We start from the raw sequence: 17,505 nt of genomic DNA, 5'->3' as shown, positions 1-17,505 counted from the left end.
ATTTATAACAAAGAATTTACAATGGGGAAAGCAGTCTATAGTCTCTTCAATAAATGTTGGGAAATTTGGAAAGTCATATGCAAAAAACTAAAACTGGACCAAAATCTTACACCATATACAAAAACTAACTCAAAATAGATTAAAGACTCAAACTTAAGAGACCTGAAACAAAGGTCTTAAAGAAAACTGGTGGTAAACTCCTTGACATAGGTACTGGCAATGAGTTTTTGAAGCGGACACGACACCAAAAGCAAAAGCAAAAGCAATAAAAGCAAAAACAAGTGGGACTACATCAAACTAAAGGCTTCTGTAGAGCAAACAAATCCATCAACAAAATGAAAGACAACCCGCAGAAAGGGAGATTTTTGTAAACCATAAATTGGAAGGGGTTAATATCCAAAGGATATAAAAACTCCATCAACTCAAAAACAAACAAAAGGAAACATTCCAATTTAAAAAATGAGAACTAAATAGCCACTTCCCCAGAGAACATCAAAATGGTCAAGAGACACATGAAAAGATGTTAAGTATCGTGAATCATCAGGGAAACGCAAATCAAAACAACAAAGAGATACTGCCTCACACCTGTTAGAATAGCTACCATCAAGACAAGAAACAACAGATGCTGGTGAGGATGTAGTGAAGAGAGAACCCTCATACATTGTTGGCGGGAACAAAAAGTGGCCCAGCCACTAAAAAAAAATAACATGGAGGTTCCCCCAAAATTTTTAAAAGATCTATCATTCAGTGAACAATTCCACTTCTGGGTATGTACCCAAAGGAAATGAAAACAAGATTTTAATGAGATATATGAATTTCCATTTTTATCACAGCATTATTCACAACAGCAAGATCTAAAAACAACCCAAATGCCCATCAACACATAAATGGATAAAAAAGATGTGGTACATAAATACATAATGGAATATTATTCAGCCACAAGAAAGGAAGATACCTTTCCTTTTGTGAAAAAAAAGATGGACCTTCGGCACATTATGCTAAGCAAGATAAATCAGACAGAGAAGGATAAGTACTGTATGAATCACTTACATGTGAAATCTAAAAAAACTTAAATCTGGGGCGCCTGGGTGGCTCAGTTGGTTGAGCGACTGCCTTCGGCTCAGGTCATGATCCTGGAGTCCCGGGATCGAGTCCCGCATCGGGCTCCCTGCTCGGCGGGGAGTCTGCTTCTCCCTCTGCCCCTCCCCCCTCTCATGTGCTCTCTCTCTTTCTGTCTCAAATAAATAAAATCTTTTAAAAAAAATAAATAAAAAATAAAAAAACTTAAATCTGTGAAAAAGAGAGTAAAATGATGGCTACCAGGGATGGGGGGGAGGGAGACAGGTGTCATGGTGTTTAAGGGTACAACTTGTAATGAGTAGGAAAGAGGCCTTGGAGACCTAATTCACAGTATTAGAGACACTGACAATAATATTGTACTATAATTATGTGATAAATATCACTATATCGACAATCATATTAAGATACATAAATGAATTAAAGTGACACTTTACACCTTAAACTTATACAGTGTTACTCAGCAAATTTATTCAATTAAAAAAACTATATCACAAAGAGCAACAAATGATCTGCTGAACAGCGTATTTTAATGCTTATAATATGTAGAATCTGTAATCATTCAAGTATTTTTCACTTTTGGTAACTTTAAGATTTGTATAAATCTTAAACTTGCAGAAATGCTTTTTCATAACTTTTAAATTGCCAGTAAGCAATGGAAAATTAATAATTGGAGAATGTGGGCAAAGCATCAGGGAGTGTCAGAATAGCAGGATGCAGAAAGTTATAAAGTCAAAAACAGACCAGAATTTATACTGACATACTCTCTCTCCTTCTGTCACTTTTTAAATGGCTCTCAGACAAGAACACTAGAGAAATTACTTGCCACAACGCAGTACATGACTTCAAAAAACAAGTTTATCTGAACTACCGGATTTATTAAACAATCACCACCAGGGTGCCTGGGTGGCTCATATGGTTGAGCGTCTGCCTTCGGCTCAGGTCATGATCCCAGGGTCCTGGGATCGAGTCCCGCATCGGGCTCCCTGCTCAGCAGGGAACCTGCTTCTCCCTCTGCTTCTCTGTCTCTCATGAATAAATAAATAAAATCTTTAAAAATAAATAAATAAATAAACAACCACCACCAAAAGCACACCTGGCTGAGCTTTCAAAACACACATCTTTTAATGTTAAAAAGGCCTCCAACAACAGTATTAGCTGACATCTGGAAAGTAATTCCTCTCTAATGAGAACTGGGAGGGGGGTGGGGAGGGGAGGAGAAGCAAAAAAGAGAAGGAAAGGGGAGCGAGAGATATGGAGAGAGAATGAGAGGGAGGGAAAGAAAGGAAAGAAGGAAAAGTTAGAGAAAAAGAAACTACATATGGCAAGATGTTCACTGCAGTTATTTATAAAGTAAAAAAAAAAAAACCCTAGGAAACAAACTAAATTACAATTATAAGTAAAAATATGATTTAGTAAACTATGGTAGAGCTACTCAAAACTGGAATCAGCCATTTTAAAGGTATAAAGACTACATATTAATATTAAAAGTGCTAGGGTAAGAAGTGTGAAGGACTTTTAACTTTTCAAAGTCTTCTGGCAAGTTTTCTTTCTTGTAACTATGTGCAGGTATTTAATACTTTAATAAGCTAATTTTTTTTCTACGAAGTAGAAATATATATAGTATATTCACATAATGTAATACTATGGAGCCACTGGGAAGAACAGGAAACCAAAGAATGGTATGGGAGGATATGTACAGTGTCTGTTACCCACATCAGTTACAATAACATATGAACAACATGATCCTATGTTAAAAAAAATTACAGTTGACCCTGGAGCAGTGCAAGGGTTAAGGGTGACAACTCCCACATAATCAAAAATCTGTGTATAACTTCTGACTCCCCCAAATCTTAAACTCTACTAGCCTACGGTTGACCAGAAACCTTACCAACAATATAAACAGTCAATTAACACACATTTTGTATGTTATATATAATTATATATTGTATTTTTACAATAAAGCTAGATAAAAGAAAATATTAACAGTTATTAGGAAAATACATTCACAGTACGGTAAAACATTCATGTATAAGTGGACCCGTGCAATTTAAACCAGTGATATTTAAGGGTCAACTGCATATACCTACATAAACATAGTACATGTATGTTTATTTTTATAAATATACAATTCTGTATTTACATATGGGAATCAAGAAGGGGGTTAGGAAGACTCACTTTTGGTTTATATTTCTATACTATTTGAGTTTTTATTAAAACAAGTATGTACTATTTTCAATTAAAAAGAAAAAGAAAAATTGTGTTAAATTAACTAGTCGATACTAAAAAAAAAAAATAGCACTGGCATTATTAAAACTACATAGCATGCATTTGACAATGGAATACTACTCAGCAGTAAAAAGGACCAAACTACAGATATATGTAACAATATGGATAAATCTCAAGCACATTTTCAGAGGGGCTCCTGGGTGGCTCAGTCGTTAAGCGTCTGCCTTCAGTTCAGGTCATGATCCCATGATCATGTTCCGGAATCGAGCCCCGCATTGGGCTCCCTGCTCAGCGGGAAGCCTGCTTCTCCCTCTCCCACTCCCCCTGCTTGTGCTCTCTCTCTCACTGTGCCTCTGTCAAATAAATAAATAAAATCTTAAAAAAAAAAAATTAAAAAAAAGAACATTTTCAGAAGTAAAAAGAAGTCCTGCTCAAAAGAGCACCTATTCTAAAATTTCATTTATATAAAGTTCCATAACCGGCAAAGCTAATACACACTGGGAAAAAATCAGAACAGTGCTTATTTCTATGGGTAAATGGTAGCACAGGAAGGGGAATGAGGAAACTTTCCAGAATGATGGGAATGTTCTTTATTTTGACAGGGAATTGAGTTACAAAGATGTACACATTTGTCAACTCATCAAAGGATACACTTTAAGATCTGTGTACACTACTGTATACAGATTATATCAAACTTTTTTTAAAAAACTATAAATACTGAACTCTAATGATAGGCATAAATACTTAGGGGTAAGTTCACTAACATCTGCAATTTACTTTAAAATACATCAAAGGGTAGGGGCAAGTACACTAAAATATTAACAGCAGAATCAAAGTGATGGGTATACACGAGTGTGTCATGTGGTAAATATATACACTATAGTACTTTTTGTCCCATTCATCGCTACAGATGGTTAAATTATGGTATATCCAGTAAATTAAAATACTATGTAACCTTAATAAAAAAGGCAACACTTTTATGTATTATGAGGACATCCAAGTATGATACCAATTACGTAAAAAGGAGAAAGAATACATAAACGTATTTGCTTGTGTGTCGGTAAAAATATCTCAGGAAGAATCACTAGGTAACAGATCTCAAGCAAATTCCATTATTTCACACAAACACACAATACTAAATATGACCCCAAGTTAAAAATAAACTTTCACCTGTTTGAGAAGTTACTACTTGTAGATTGAAAAGGATTTTTCCACAGAAATGAGGTAGTGGGAGTAAGTGAGTGACTAAGTTTGGTAGGAAGGGATTATACCACCCACTCATTTCTCTCATTCTCTATCCTCTGGGACTAAGGAAGCAGGAGGAAGAAAAAAATATTCCTAGAAGCTTTTTAGCTCAAGCTTGAATTAGTCATTCTTGATGTGTAGACACCAAACACTGGAATACCTTACTTTCTGTTTTGCTCATAATAGTATCTCTTTTGATTTATATGCATACAAAATTATTTGGGAACTATTATAAGCCAAAGACAAGGATATGCTAAAACATATAGAAAATGCTAAATCCATTTTAACTACTCAGCACTCAGATGAAAAAGTCAAATAAGGTTGCAGCAGTGAAATGTGGTAATGAGTCAACTCAACAAAAGTTAAAAGGATGAAGAAGGTAATGAAAAATATTTTAACCAATAATTAATTATAGAAAAACTCTTCTACCAGCTGTAAAATTCATGAGACTAGAATTATCATTTGGCATTCTTTTCTGGGCAGCTCCATGGAGGCCAGCAGCTTGCACATAACAGAATTCAAAAATACTTTGAGTAAATGTTATTAATATTTTTCAGTGTCCTTTCCCCCCTAAAAAAAAAGTCACTTAAGCTTTACATAATCTGAAGGTGCTATGAAGTAAAAATAAAGAGAAACAGACCCAGAGATTAGTGACTTTTCAAATTGCTCACATATCTGCTGCTCTGAAATAAAATTCTCATTACAGTATGGTAGATTTTAGAGTTTACACTTCTCTCTGCTTAGGTTATGGTTACACAGACTAGAAATTTCAACCAGTGCATTTGATATACTACACACAAGGCATGTGCTGGGTGCTGTATACAATAGGAAGATAGTTAAATCTAGGATTTGGAGTCCACTTTCAAGGACCTGAGATTCTAATAATGAAGACAAAATAAATGAGAATTAATTACTAAACAAGTATGCAAGTGATGAATGTCATAACTGATGCAAACTAGTGCTATGAGAGAAGAATCATGTCACTCCTTCCAGATGGATGGATCATAAATAATACTCTGGAAGAACTGGAATCATCCTTGACCTTTGATTTCAACATATATAAAGGAAATGGAGAAAGGCAGTAGTATATTATAGCGCACAACAAAGCTCTGAAATCAAAATGTCTTGTTTTGAATCCTTTCTCCATTATTTACTAGCTATGAATGAACCACATTACTTAATCTGCCTATGACTCAATTTCCTCATATTTAAAATGGAAATAGCAGACTCTAGCTCACACTCAATGAACACACAATGATTACAATATAAGCAGCCCTCAACGAATGTTACCCTCTGAAAGATGCGAAAGGGGACAGGATAAACAATGGGACACAGAAAAAAGTTCAGCTTTGCTGAAATTAAGACTCACAAAAAAAGTGGGAAGATAAAACTAGAAAGATAAACAGATTATACATTTTGAAAGCTAAGTCAAAATGTATGCAATTTATTTAGGAGTGCTGAAGATTTTGGTCAAATCAAAGGATATAAACAAGGCTGGGCATCCAGGATGGAACTAGAAGGGAGAAAAAAAACTGCAAGGGTTTGATAAGGAACGTGAGGCCCCTACTGAGCAATGTCATTAGTAAGAATTATTAAAAGAAAGAGATAGAACTCAACGATTAACTGAAGGGGGAAAGGATGAAGGGAGGAAAAGCTAAAATTTCAAGCCTGGAAAATTTGAGGAAATGAAATGCAGATTAGTAAATTCAGAGAACATTTATTTTCAGAAATGTAGTTTGAAGTTCATATGGGAGAACCAGGTAGAAACACAGCTAGCAACTGGAATAAGAGCTTAAGGCTTTGAAGAGAGATTAAGTCTAAACATACATACGTGAAAAATAATGTAGAGACTAGAGGTTCTCTTGAAAAAACTCTGAAATTCAATGCAAACATATATATGCAATATCCTAAGGAAGGAAGTCTTTAATCAAACTTTCAAAGACTCCAACACACACACACACACACACACACACTTTTTAAGAACCACTGGAACAGATTATAATGGAAACTATCCATGGGAACGAATGTGAATGAGATGACAGGAGTAGAAATAGTTGAGGGGAAAAAAAGGCATGGAAACAGAATTTGAAAAAACATAATTAAAAGGCAAGAAAAAGAACTAAAAAGGACAGAGCTGATTTGAGAAGAAAGAGAAGCAAAGTATTAGGGATTCAAGATATAAGAAGTTAAAAAAAAAGGCAGCATCAACACTGCTTTATGTTATACATATAGGATAAATATAAAATTTATATAAAATCTCTACATTTAATAAATTCATTGGTAACACTGAGGTAAGCAATTTTGTTTGTGTATAAGGAAAAAGAAACTATATGACAAAGGATTAAGAACTAAATGGTTGGGGAAAAAGGAGTGAAAAATTAAAGACTGACTACTATTTCTAGATTTACTAGTGAAAAGAAAAGCTAGCATGAAAATGACTGGAAGAAAAGTATGATTTTACTTTTTGTTTTGTTTTTGCTGCTATTGTTGCTGAGTTTTTCTTCCTTAAGGACTAGGAAATTGACTTTTTATGCCAAAAGGAGTCTGTAAAAAGAGAAAGATCAAAGAAGGGAAACAGGAATAAAGTTCAGCAGTGAAAAGATCACCTTTCAATTCTTCCTGTAAAACAGGAACAAAAATAATTTTAATGTGGTGAGAAAGGTATAGTTAACAAGTGTGGGTGAAGGGAGAAAGAGACTACAAAAACTCTGAAAAAGTTTTTCTTAAACTGTAAAGCACTGATAACCATGATGCTTTCGAACTTTATTCCTTTATAACTGCAGCTAGTATTATGAAAACGTAATAGTAAAAAAGTGCATACAGTAACAGGGCAGAATACACTATATTGTGTGGTAGTAAATTAAGAACATGGCTCTAGAGGCAAAAAAGTAGGAGTTTAAATTACTGTTTAGTCACATGCTATGGCTAGCTGTGTGACTCTAGACAAGTACCTTAAATTTGTGCCTCAGTGTCATCACTTGCAAACCGGAGGTAACAATCCAACTCTCAGAACTGGAAGTAATACAAAACTTTCAACAATGCATACAAATGCAGGTGGTAGTGGCAGCAGCAGTGGTAGTGATAAGAGTTAACAGTAGCAAGTAATGTAACCTATTTATGTTTAGTCAAGCAGTATTTAAGGACAGAGGGAAGGGCTAGGCTCCTAAAAATGTGACTCAGGGGCCCCTGGGTGGCTCAGTCAGTGAAGCATCCAACTCTTGGTGGCTCAGGTCATGATCCCAGGGTTGTGAGATGAGCCTGCAGGGTTCCAAGCTCGGCAGGGAGTCGGCTTAAGATTCTCTTTCTCCCTCTCCCTCCCCCCACCCTGCACACTCTCTCTTGGGGCGTGGCTCTCTAAATGAATTAATTTAAAAATCTTTTTAAAAAAATGTGTCTCAAATCTTTCAACTACAAAAGTAATTAAGTACAGGGGCGCCTGGGTGGCTCAGTCGTTAAGCGTCGTCTGCCTTCAGCTCAGGTCATGATCCCGGGTTCCTGGGATCGAGCCCCGCATCAGGCTCCCTGCTTGGCGGGAAGCCTGCTTCTCCCTCTTCCACTCCCCCTGCTTGTGTTCCCTCTCTCACTCTCTCTGTCAAATAATAAAATAAAATCTTTAAAAAAAAAAGTAATTAAGTATAACTCCCCCTATTATACCAATAAGGAAAGGGGAGGTTCATTTGCCTAGATTACTCAGTTAATAAGTGGCAGGAATTAGATGTGAACATTAGTTTGTACGGTTACAAAACTTGGCTTCTTTCCACTACACGTTACCGCCACACCACTACATAGCAGCAGGAGCACAAAACTATGCATTCTGTTCTTTACTACTAACCTCACAAAATCTGGGCACATCATTAAGTCTATCTGCCTCTCCATTTTCTGAAAAATTAAGGAGTTTTTTCAAATTTGATTTTGAGGTTTCCCTCCAGCTAAAATAGTCCATGATTTTATTAAGTTACCACATTTAGTGATGTGTAAACTCATAAAAAGTTTCAAAATACAGCAGAAAACCTTTTCTGTTTAGAAAACAAAAACAGAAAAAGTGAACATCCAAAAAAAAAAGCTTAAAATTGTTTTTCCAGGACTTCACATTAGCAAAGAGAATGTTAAAGAAAAGACCAACATCTAATTTCATTTTATTACAGCAAGTATGACTAAGCAAATGTTTGAGAGAACAAAATTTCAATCTTAAGTATTTCAAGATGCCAATTTTAACACCTACATTTTCAATAATTTATGGGGAAAAAAACCCACAAAACTCAAGAGCCCTGACACGTCGACAGACCTTATAATCAAATAACAAGCAGATTTACCGACTTTCATTTCATGCCAAAACACTGCAACCAGGCTGGGTTTTTGTTTGTTTTTATGTCAATCTGAAAACTCTCCTGCCCTAAAACCCTTCACTGGCTTCCCACTATCCTTCAATTAACATCCAAAATCCTTAACATGACTCAACAAAGTCTTGAATGATCCAGCTCCTCTCTCTGGAGCTATCCACTGCTATTCCTCCCTTTGCTCTTTTTTCAAAAATTTCATTTTCCCCAAGATATTTTTTTTTCTTTCATTTTAGGGCTTTCATACAATCTGTTCTTCAAAACCTAGAATGCTTTCACAGCTCTCCCACCCTTTTGTCCTAGCAAACTGCTACTCATCCTTTTAAGTTAAGATCAAATGTTATACCAGCAAAAGCCTTTCCTGACCTTCCAAACATACATTTTGACAGCATTCTGGACTTCATAATACTCAAAGGTCTTATAATTACTTGTTCAACATCTGTCTTCCCTGCTAAATGGTAAACAATATGAAGATAGTTATTGCAGCTTGTTTCCCAATATTCCCAATATCTAACACACTGCTCAGTACAGATTAAGTACTCGATGTTTGCTGAATTAACATATTCAAAATGCAGGGGAAGTCCCAAACCATGAGATACTTTACTAGCACAAGTAGCTAGAAAGTTCCATACAAGTTTTGAGTTATATCCTACCCTTGGTCCTTCAAATGTTTCTCCTTCAAATAGGTGCTATTCAGCAATTATACTTTTAAAGTAAAGCAAAAAATCCCTTTAGATAACAAACACATCTTAAAGCTTCACAAAACCAAGGTTAGAAACCACAAGTCTTAAACAATTGGAATCAGCTTTAAGTCATCGAGAACTCACCTGAAATGCAATGAAAGGGACAGGAACTTGGATAAAGTCTCAATTTTACCACAGCAATATACATTATGAAAGGACCAATCCCAATTCTTACCACTGTCTAGGCTGTACTAGCAGCCTTATTTATCCTAACAGTAATGACTGCAGTGCTACAGTCATCTAAGTAGGCTATGATATCTGAAACATGCTTTATTAAAACTGAATAAAAGTCACAAGTATACATACTACATAACTGTAAGTAATCTTCTTTTAGGTTATAGCATAAAATAGAAATGTTAAACCACTACCTTGTGTAACTGCAGCTAATATAACGTTAACTATAACTCAAAAAAATATTTTTAAGAAGGAGTGCTATTTAAACTCAAAACTTTTTTTTTACGTTTTCTGTTCACCTAATATTTATTGAGTGCTAATTACAAACCAGGCAGTGTCTAAAGATTCTTAATACATGTTTATTATTTCCCCATACAGATGAGGAAACGGGAGACACTGAGTTAAGTAATTTACCCAATATTATACAGCTGGTAAGTGGCAGAGGCAATATTTAAAGCCAGCCATTCTGACTCCGGAGTTCGTCCTCTAAATCACTACAACCACTGTTGCACGCTCTCTTCTCCATCCACTGAAATAAGGTTTCTATCTGGACCACCTCACTTCAATAAAACTATTTTGCTAAGGTCACCAATGACTTCTACCTTTCCAAACTTAAGGACCACTCATCTGACTCCACCTTTTTCATCCACTCTGCAGCATCCCATCAAGTTGACAACTCGCCTCTCTTGCCATATATTTTTCGTTAGTAACAGAAATCTCAGTCTTCTACCTCAGATGTGGACCCTCCTTTCTTACCTAGCAACACATTCTTACTAGGAAATCTCCCACAATTCCATGGTTTCAAATACTCTCTGCGTGACTCTCTAGTCCTGCCCAAGTTCTAGACTCAACCCAACCACCTCTTAAATATCTAACTTGGATGTGTAACAAACACCAATTACCTTTCCACCTCCCTTCAACCTGTTCTCTCCCAGCCTTCTCTATCATCATCCATCCAGCTGTTCAGGCTAACTTCTTAGTCATTATCCTTGATGTGCCTTTCCCTCATCTCCCACATCCAATCCATTAGAAAGTTCTATCAGATCTACTTATAAGACATATTTCGTTCTGTCTCCACTATCACTATAATATAAACGACCCACATTTCTGCCTACAATGCCCTTCAGAATAGTCTACTTTCATTCTTGCCCCCTTAATCTCCACAAAGCGAGCAGAATTAAAAAATCAAATCAGTCCCTGCCTGCTTTAAATTATCTAAGGTCTCACTGTATTTTCAATAAGATCCTAGCTCTTGACCATGGCCTCAAAGAACCAAAATAATGCAGCCCCTGCCTAATTCTCCAACCTCATGTTATTCCATTCTCTCCCCCATCACAATGTTCCTTGCAGCCAGTTACCTTCCTTCTCTTCCTGGAACACACTGTAATCGTATCTGCCACAGGGCCTTTGCACTTGCTGTTCCTTCTGCAAGGAACAGTCTTTCTCCAGACTTTGACCCAGATGGTTCGTTCTCCCCAAGTGTTGCTCAAATGCTACCTCCTGTGAGAGGCCTTCTAATCATTTATATGACCCTCTATTATTACAACCACCACTTCTATTTTAATCTGAAGTTATCTTACTTCTTTAAAACTTATTTATTACTGTGTTCTCAACTTTGGAATTTAAAAGCTGCCACCAAAGCCTCCCACAATATACAGCAGGCACTTAATAAACTTATTAGATGAGTGGATTTAACCTCTTTCATTGTTTACTGTATATCAACTAACTTTGATATAGCACCTGGCCCAAAATATATTTTGTATGTATTAAAAGATAAATCCTTAAAACACTATTTTTTCCAGTATAAAACATTCCAGCACTCTGAACACCCCCTCCCCACAGTCCATCTACAGCATCCCACTTAAAACTGCCAAATATCCCATATGGATAAATAACATTTTCTTCCTCCTCTCCAAGCTAACAAACGTGAAAGTAGGAAAAGGGAATCTTACTGGGCACCTTGGCACCTGTTACATCTTCAATCAGTTAAGAGAGGTGCGGGTGAGCCAGATAGCACATGGGAAACGTGGCCTTTCTTTCGGGGACTGTATTTAGGTAAAACGTGAGTGGCTTACATTAGAACTGCCCTAATCCCTAATACGGGCCATTCACTTCATTTAAAGAAACAAGGTAAAATAGTCTGGGCAAGAGGTAAGGCTCGGATTCACTAAAATAAAAGAAACCGATTTGGGGGCCCTCATCAAATGTGTGTGTAGGTTCGAGTCGGTCTACATATAACGGGAAAACGAGAGAAAAAGGTATCAGTTCAAGGACCAACTCAGCGGTAAGATAAAGGTCAGCTCAAGCTCTCTGGAGTCTCCTGAACCTGGAAGCGAGGGTGGAAAAAGAAAAAACACAAAACCCTGGGATCTCTGTTCACCGCTTCGGCCTCCATCACAGGCACTTCGGGAACTGTGCCCGCCTATCTCCCACTTCCATCCCTGCAAGGAGATAGCCCCCGGATACTCACATGGGCTCGAGAGTCTTGCTGAGCCAGGACTTGAGTGCCTCGAAGTTTTCAATGATCATTTTAGAAACCATCCACAGCGGCCCCGAGGCCCGTCACACTCCTCCGCCCGCCCAGGTCGCGGCCGCTACAGCCGCCGCTGCCCCCGCCCCCTCCTCCGCGCGCCGCCCGCGTGGGCCGCGGTGGGAGGCGCCGGTGGCAGGTTCCCGCGAGCCCCGATCGGCGAACAGCTCTGCGGGTACCGTCGCAGGCCGGGAATCCACGGGGTGCCAAGAGCTCCCCGTCCCCGGACGCCGGCTGAGGCAGCAACGGTTTGCCCGGGCCCTCCCCCCTTCCCTCCACTCGAGCAAATCTTCTTGGACCGGGAGGGCGACACACGCCTAGATCCGGGCTTTCACTCAGCCTCGGGATAACGTGGTGTCGGCAACGCAGAAGAGGCAAAAGTGAAAAAAGCGAAGACGAAGGGCAGCTCAATGGGAACGATTCGGGGGGTCTTCCCGGCTCCTAGCACCCCCAATAAGATGGCTGCCGATAAATCTCGCGAGAATTGATGAAGTCTCGCGGTAACTCCCAGAGCCTGCTGGGAAGAGACGTAAGACCAGCGGAAAGCGCGCTGGTCGAGTGCGGTACTTCAATTTTTTGCTCGTTTGCGTGGTTCGTGGCCTTTGTGCTTTTTTACGACTTGGCCAGCGTACGGAATAAATTTTTCCTTTTTTTACAAGAAGGCAAAGGCCGCTGACTCCAGAAACAGTGGGAGTCCCACTTCGTCCTATGTAATAGACGGCTATGGCGCATCAGTTGGAACGAACCTCTGGACTGGAGCGCTCCTTGAGAGCGTCTACACGTTGTGCGAGGACGCACGGCGGCCCGTGGGTTCCAGGTGTGCTGTACTGCCTCCTCCGTTTATCTCCGTGTCCTGCAGTACCATATTTTGTGCTCTGTGGTGTGGACAAGATTGGGAAGCACAGGCTGGTGTAATCTAACTCTTTGAGACTTCAGAGGATTAGTGTCTTGTCCAAAATTAGTGGATTCGATCGCAGAGAGGTAATGATCTAGGGATGCCCCCAAAGAAAGGTGAGATAACCTTGACGGTTCTGAAATAGTTTTCAAGCATCTGAAACTTTGGAGTTTTCCCCAGCTAAAGATAAGAACAGTGTGTTTTTAATTCTCTTCATTTAGAGCCGATTCAACTACAGATCGGAAATTAAATAGTATCAAAAGAGCCTTCATATCAGGTCCTAAATAAACTTCCGTTCTCCTGGGGAAGTTTGAATCATGTCTGTGTTTTATTTGCTATTATTTACTATGGTTAAGGTACTAGGTGGGATTTTGCAAAAGGTCTAGTGCCCGTAAGCTATAATGAAATGAAAATAATTAGCAACATAAAGACATTTAGAGTAAGTAGACCAATAAAAAGCTCTCGTGGTAGGCAGTGGTAGACGAAATTGTCCTTAAGAACTCTGAGTTTATAATTTGCTAGATTGAAGTGTCCTTAAGCAATAAGTGGGAAAGATTGTCAAGTAAGAAAAGCTAGACGTTTGTTTTAAAATATAGCACGTAGAGTAGAATGAAATTAGAATTCAGTGTGTTGATTAGCCAGGGTGTTGATTAAAGTGATTTAGCTAAGTGAAATAAGTTAGAAGCAAGAGGACAAATACCATATGATTCCACTTATGAGGTACGTAGGGTAACCAAACTCTTTAAGAGGCAGAAAGTAGAATGCTTGGGTGCCAGTGGTGGGAGAGCAGGGGAGGATGGGGAAAGAGTTTTATTTGGGATGTTGAAAAGTTTCTGGAGATGAACAGTATTGATGGTTGCATGGTTAATGCCATTGAATTGTACACTTAAAATGGTTAAAAATAGTATATTTTATGTATATTTTACAACAATAAAAGTGATATTTTAATGTTGCTATGGGAAAAGTAAAATCCTAATTGTTTAGCCTGTTTATTTAATAGACTTGTCTCAGGCTGAGTTTTCAACTTCATCACCAACTGTTCCTTAACTGGCCCTCTGCTCCAGCCTTCCAAAGCTAATCATCGTTGTTCTACCAAATACTATATACCCCAGGTAAACTGATTTGCTCACCCTCCACTTCTCCAAACATTTATCTACATCATTTCCCTGAGGAACGCCTCCACTTCTTTCTCTGGCTGCTCAAACCTTACCCATTCTCTCCTAATACCACTACTACTGTATGTTTGAGTCTTCTTTGATTTTTCCTAAGCAATAGCAACAGCCTTTTAATCTCTCTGCCTCTTATGCTGCCCCCATTATCTGTTCATCTTCGGTTGCCTTTATCATCATTGACTTTATTTTTTTTTTAAAGATTTTATTTATTTATTAGAGAGAGAATGAGAGATAGAGAGCATGAGAGGGAAGAGGGTCAGAGGGAGAAGCAGACTCCCTGCCGAGCAGGGAGTCCGATGTGGGACTCGATCCCGGGACTCCAGGATCATGACCTGAGCCGAAGGCAGTCGCTTAACCAACTGAGCCACCCAGGCGCCCTATCATCATTGACTTTAATAGCAGTCATTGTGAAACTTGGATGTAATCATGTCACTTCCCTGCTTACAATCTTCATCAACTCCCACATCGTCTTCAGGATAAAAGTCATATTCTTCCAACATTCTATAAAAGGCCTTTCGTAATCAAACCCCTACCTATTTGCCTTAGAAAGTTCTTTCACTGCCTTTCAGCCTTTGCTTCAGCTATCTCGAGCTATTCCATGTTCCTTGGAAGAGGTGTGTTCTCACACTAAATGGGGCTATTGCAGAAAATTTTTTCTTCCCTTTCACTAGATGAAATCCTATTCATCCATCATAATTCAGTGCATACAGCCTCACCTTTGGAAAGCCATCACTGACCTCCCTGCTCTAAACCAAGAGTCACTCTGAGGTTTTCTCACGTCAGCCTATGCTTGCCTCTTATAGCAATCTTGCTTTATTTTTTGCAAGTATCTGATTATCTGTCCCTTAGTAACTATAGTTTTGAAGCTCCTGCTCCAGCACAGCCCCTGATATATTCAGTCAGCTCTCAATTTTCTTTAATGATTCAGTGAAACTCTGCCATTTCCATGAAATCTTCCCTGACCAATGAAATTGACAGCGACCTCTTCCTCCTCTAAATCCATTGTACAGTGCTTGTTATTACTCCACGTTTAGTCATCAGTGCTTTGTAGCATGCTTCTGTTTCTTAACCGTTAACATTTATCGCTTATCACTTCAGTACTTCATCTTTGGCTTTGCCTTCAAAAGTGATAATTAGCTAGTGTGATCATCAATGCTGCTAAGAAAAGACTAAAACAACCTCTGTAGAATGCTTTCTGCATTCAGTAACAAACATTTCAGAATGTTCACTATTAGGTTACCTACTTAACATTTTCCAATACACCATGCTCTTTCAAATCCCTGTGACTTTGTTAGTGATGTTCCTTTTGCCTGGAATGACTTTCCTCATTGCTCAAAAACCAGCTTCTCACTGATGCCCTAGGCAGAGATAGTTGCCTCTTGGTCCCTACCTGTAGGATATGAGTTAAAACATCTTATTTAGTTTTCTCCTCTGTCTCTTTAACTAGATTATGAACTCTTTAAGGACTAGGACTCAAGCTTATTTATCCTTTTACTTACTATGCTTAGCACAGTGTCTGGAACTAAAAAATGTTTACTTGCCTAATTTTAAATAGGAAGGAAGTGGAGGCAGGGAAAATATTTTGGACAGGCGAGTCATAATGATACCTCCTAATTGACTTACATCTCCTCGTGGCTTACTTAGCTGCCCTGATCCTAGGAAGATTCTCTATAGTGTAGTTAACTCCTTCTTAGCTTCTCCCAGTTCTCTCTCCTAGCTGATGGATATAATCTTACTACTCTCAGTGGTGCCTTTGGGCTCTTGTTTAAAAACTGACCTTGCATTTTGACATCACAAAGATATTCTATGTGTTCTATTTCCTTAATAGTTCATTACTCTCCAGAGAATCACATTTAGATCTTTATTCTCTCTGGAACGCATTCCTTTATTTGGTGTAAGGTGGGGAGCTAGCCTATTTTTTTTCCAGATGGCAAGCCAATTTTTCTCTGAAATTCTACACAGCGGTCTACTCTTTCTCATTGGTTTTTGGTGCCACTTTTATTATATATTGTATTTCCATTTATATATGGCTCTGGTTCTGAACTCTTCAGTTGGTCTCTTTGTCTATGACTACACCTGTCATAAAGAATAAAACCTGTTGTTTTTATTTACCGAAACAAAAAATCCTGTTGTTTATATTTACCAACATCTTATAGACTATCTTAGTACCTAATAGGGCAAATCCCTCCTTTATGCTCTTTTTTTTTTCACATTTTACTTAACTTAAACCTTTGTTTTTCCAAATACTTCCTAGAACAGGATTGTTGAGCTTATAAAATAAAAATCCTTTATTGAATTTGTAGATTAATTTGGGTTGAATTGGCATCCTATAATGTGTGGTAGTCACAGTTGCTCTTCTCAGATCTGCCTTCAAGAAAGGACTCACCGCCCAACTGAAAGCATGTAGTTAGCTGACAGCCTCCAGCTGTTAACTCCTTCTAGGTTCACCTGAGCTTTCAAGCTGAAGGTACACTATTGTCAGGGCAGCCCCTTTCCCCCATGCCTGTCCTCAGCCAAAGACGGAGTCAGGCATAGTATAAGGACATACTCAACATTGGTGATAGAGGCTCTCTCAGATCTTGCATGGCAGTCTGATGGCTCTCCTTACCCAGTCCTGCTTCCTCTCTTTCCCTTCCACAAGTGCTACTCTGCAGTAAACCTTTTGCACTTCTAACTCTAACTCAACATCTCCCCAGAGAATCCAACTTATGACACAAGTTATCTGATTCATTCTATTTTTATAAATTAAAGTCATAGTTAATAACAATCTAACCATAGCTTCTGGCCCAATTACTTCTTTGAAACCATCCCTACCCAACTCAATTTAATAAGATCCCTCCCAAGACATACATTCTACAACTTTCTCTGGCCATCATTGATTTAGTACCTATTGTTTTTTTTTTTGGTGTACATATACTTTATCCTCCAACTAATGTTCTGAATTTAATTCCCTGTGGCCTCCCTGAGTACCTTGTTTCATCAGTTACTTCCTAATCTCCTGTTTTCAACCCTTGCACTCTACTGGGCCTTTCCAATGCATTGTTGAAGCAATGTTTCCTGAAGGTCTCCTCTGTTTTAAACATTACCACTACTTGCTGAAAAT

General features: G+C 38.4%; 1 protein-coding gene across 12 annotated transcripts in view; it reads right to left on the bottom strand.

Moving 5' to 3' along the window:
* RBM26 (RNA binding motif protein 26) overlaps positions 1–16,041 on the bottom strand; it is an 87,944-nt gene extending 71,903 nt beyond the window's left edge. For 5 of the 12 annotated variants that reach the window (XM_027588116.2, XM_035726482.1, XM_035726489.1 and 2 more), the window contains exon 1: positions 12,276–14,171. In XM_027588116.2, the coding sequence (XP_027443917.1) occupies positions 12,276–12,346 (71 nt within the window). In that variant the 5' untranslated portion in view covers positions 12,347–14,171. Of the gene's footprint in view, positions 1–12,275; positions 14,173–16,025 lie in introns of those variants that run through there. The other 7 variants (XM_035726485.1, XM_035726490.1, XM_035726488.1 and 4 more) reach the window with 3 other exon arrangements.
* Between the last annotated feature and the right edge of the window lie 1,464 nt (positions 16,042–17,505).

Source organism: Zalophus californianus, chromosome 3 (assembly GCF_009762305.2).
Source record: "Zalophus californianus isolate mZalCal1 chromosome 3, mZalCal1.pri.v2, whole genome shotgun sequence".
NCBI classification, from domain to species: Eukaryota; Metazoa; Chordata; class Mammalia; order Carnivora; family Otariidae; genus Zalophus; species Zalophus californianus.
This window is presented reverse-complemented; position numbering and strand designations above follow the sequence as displayed.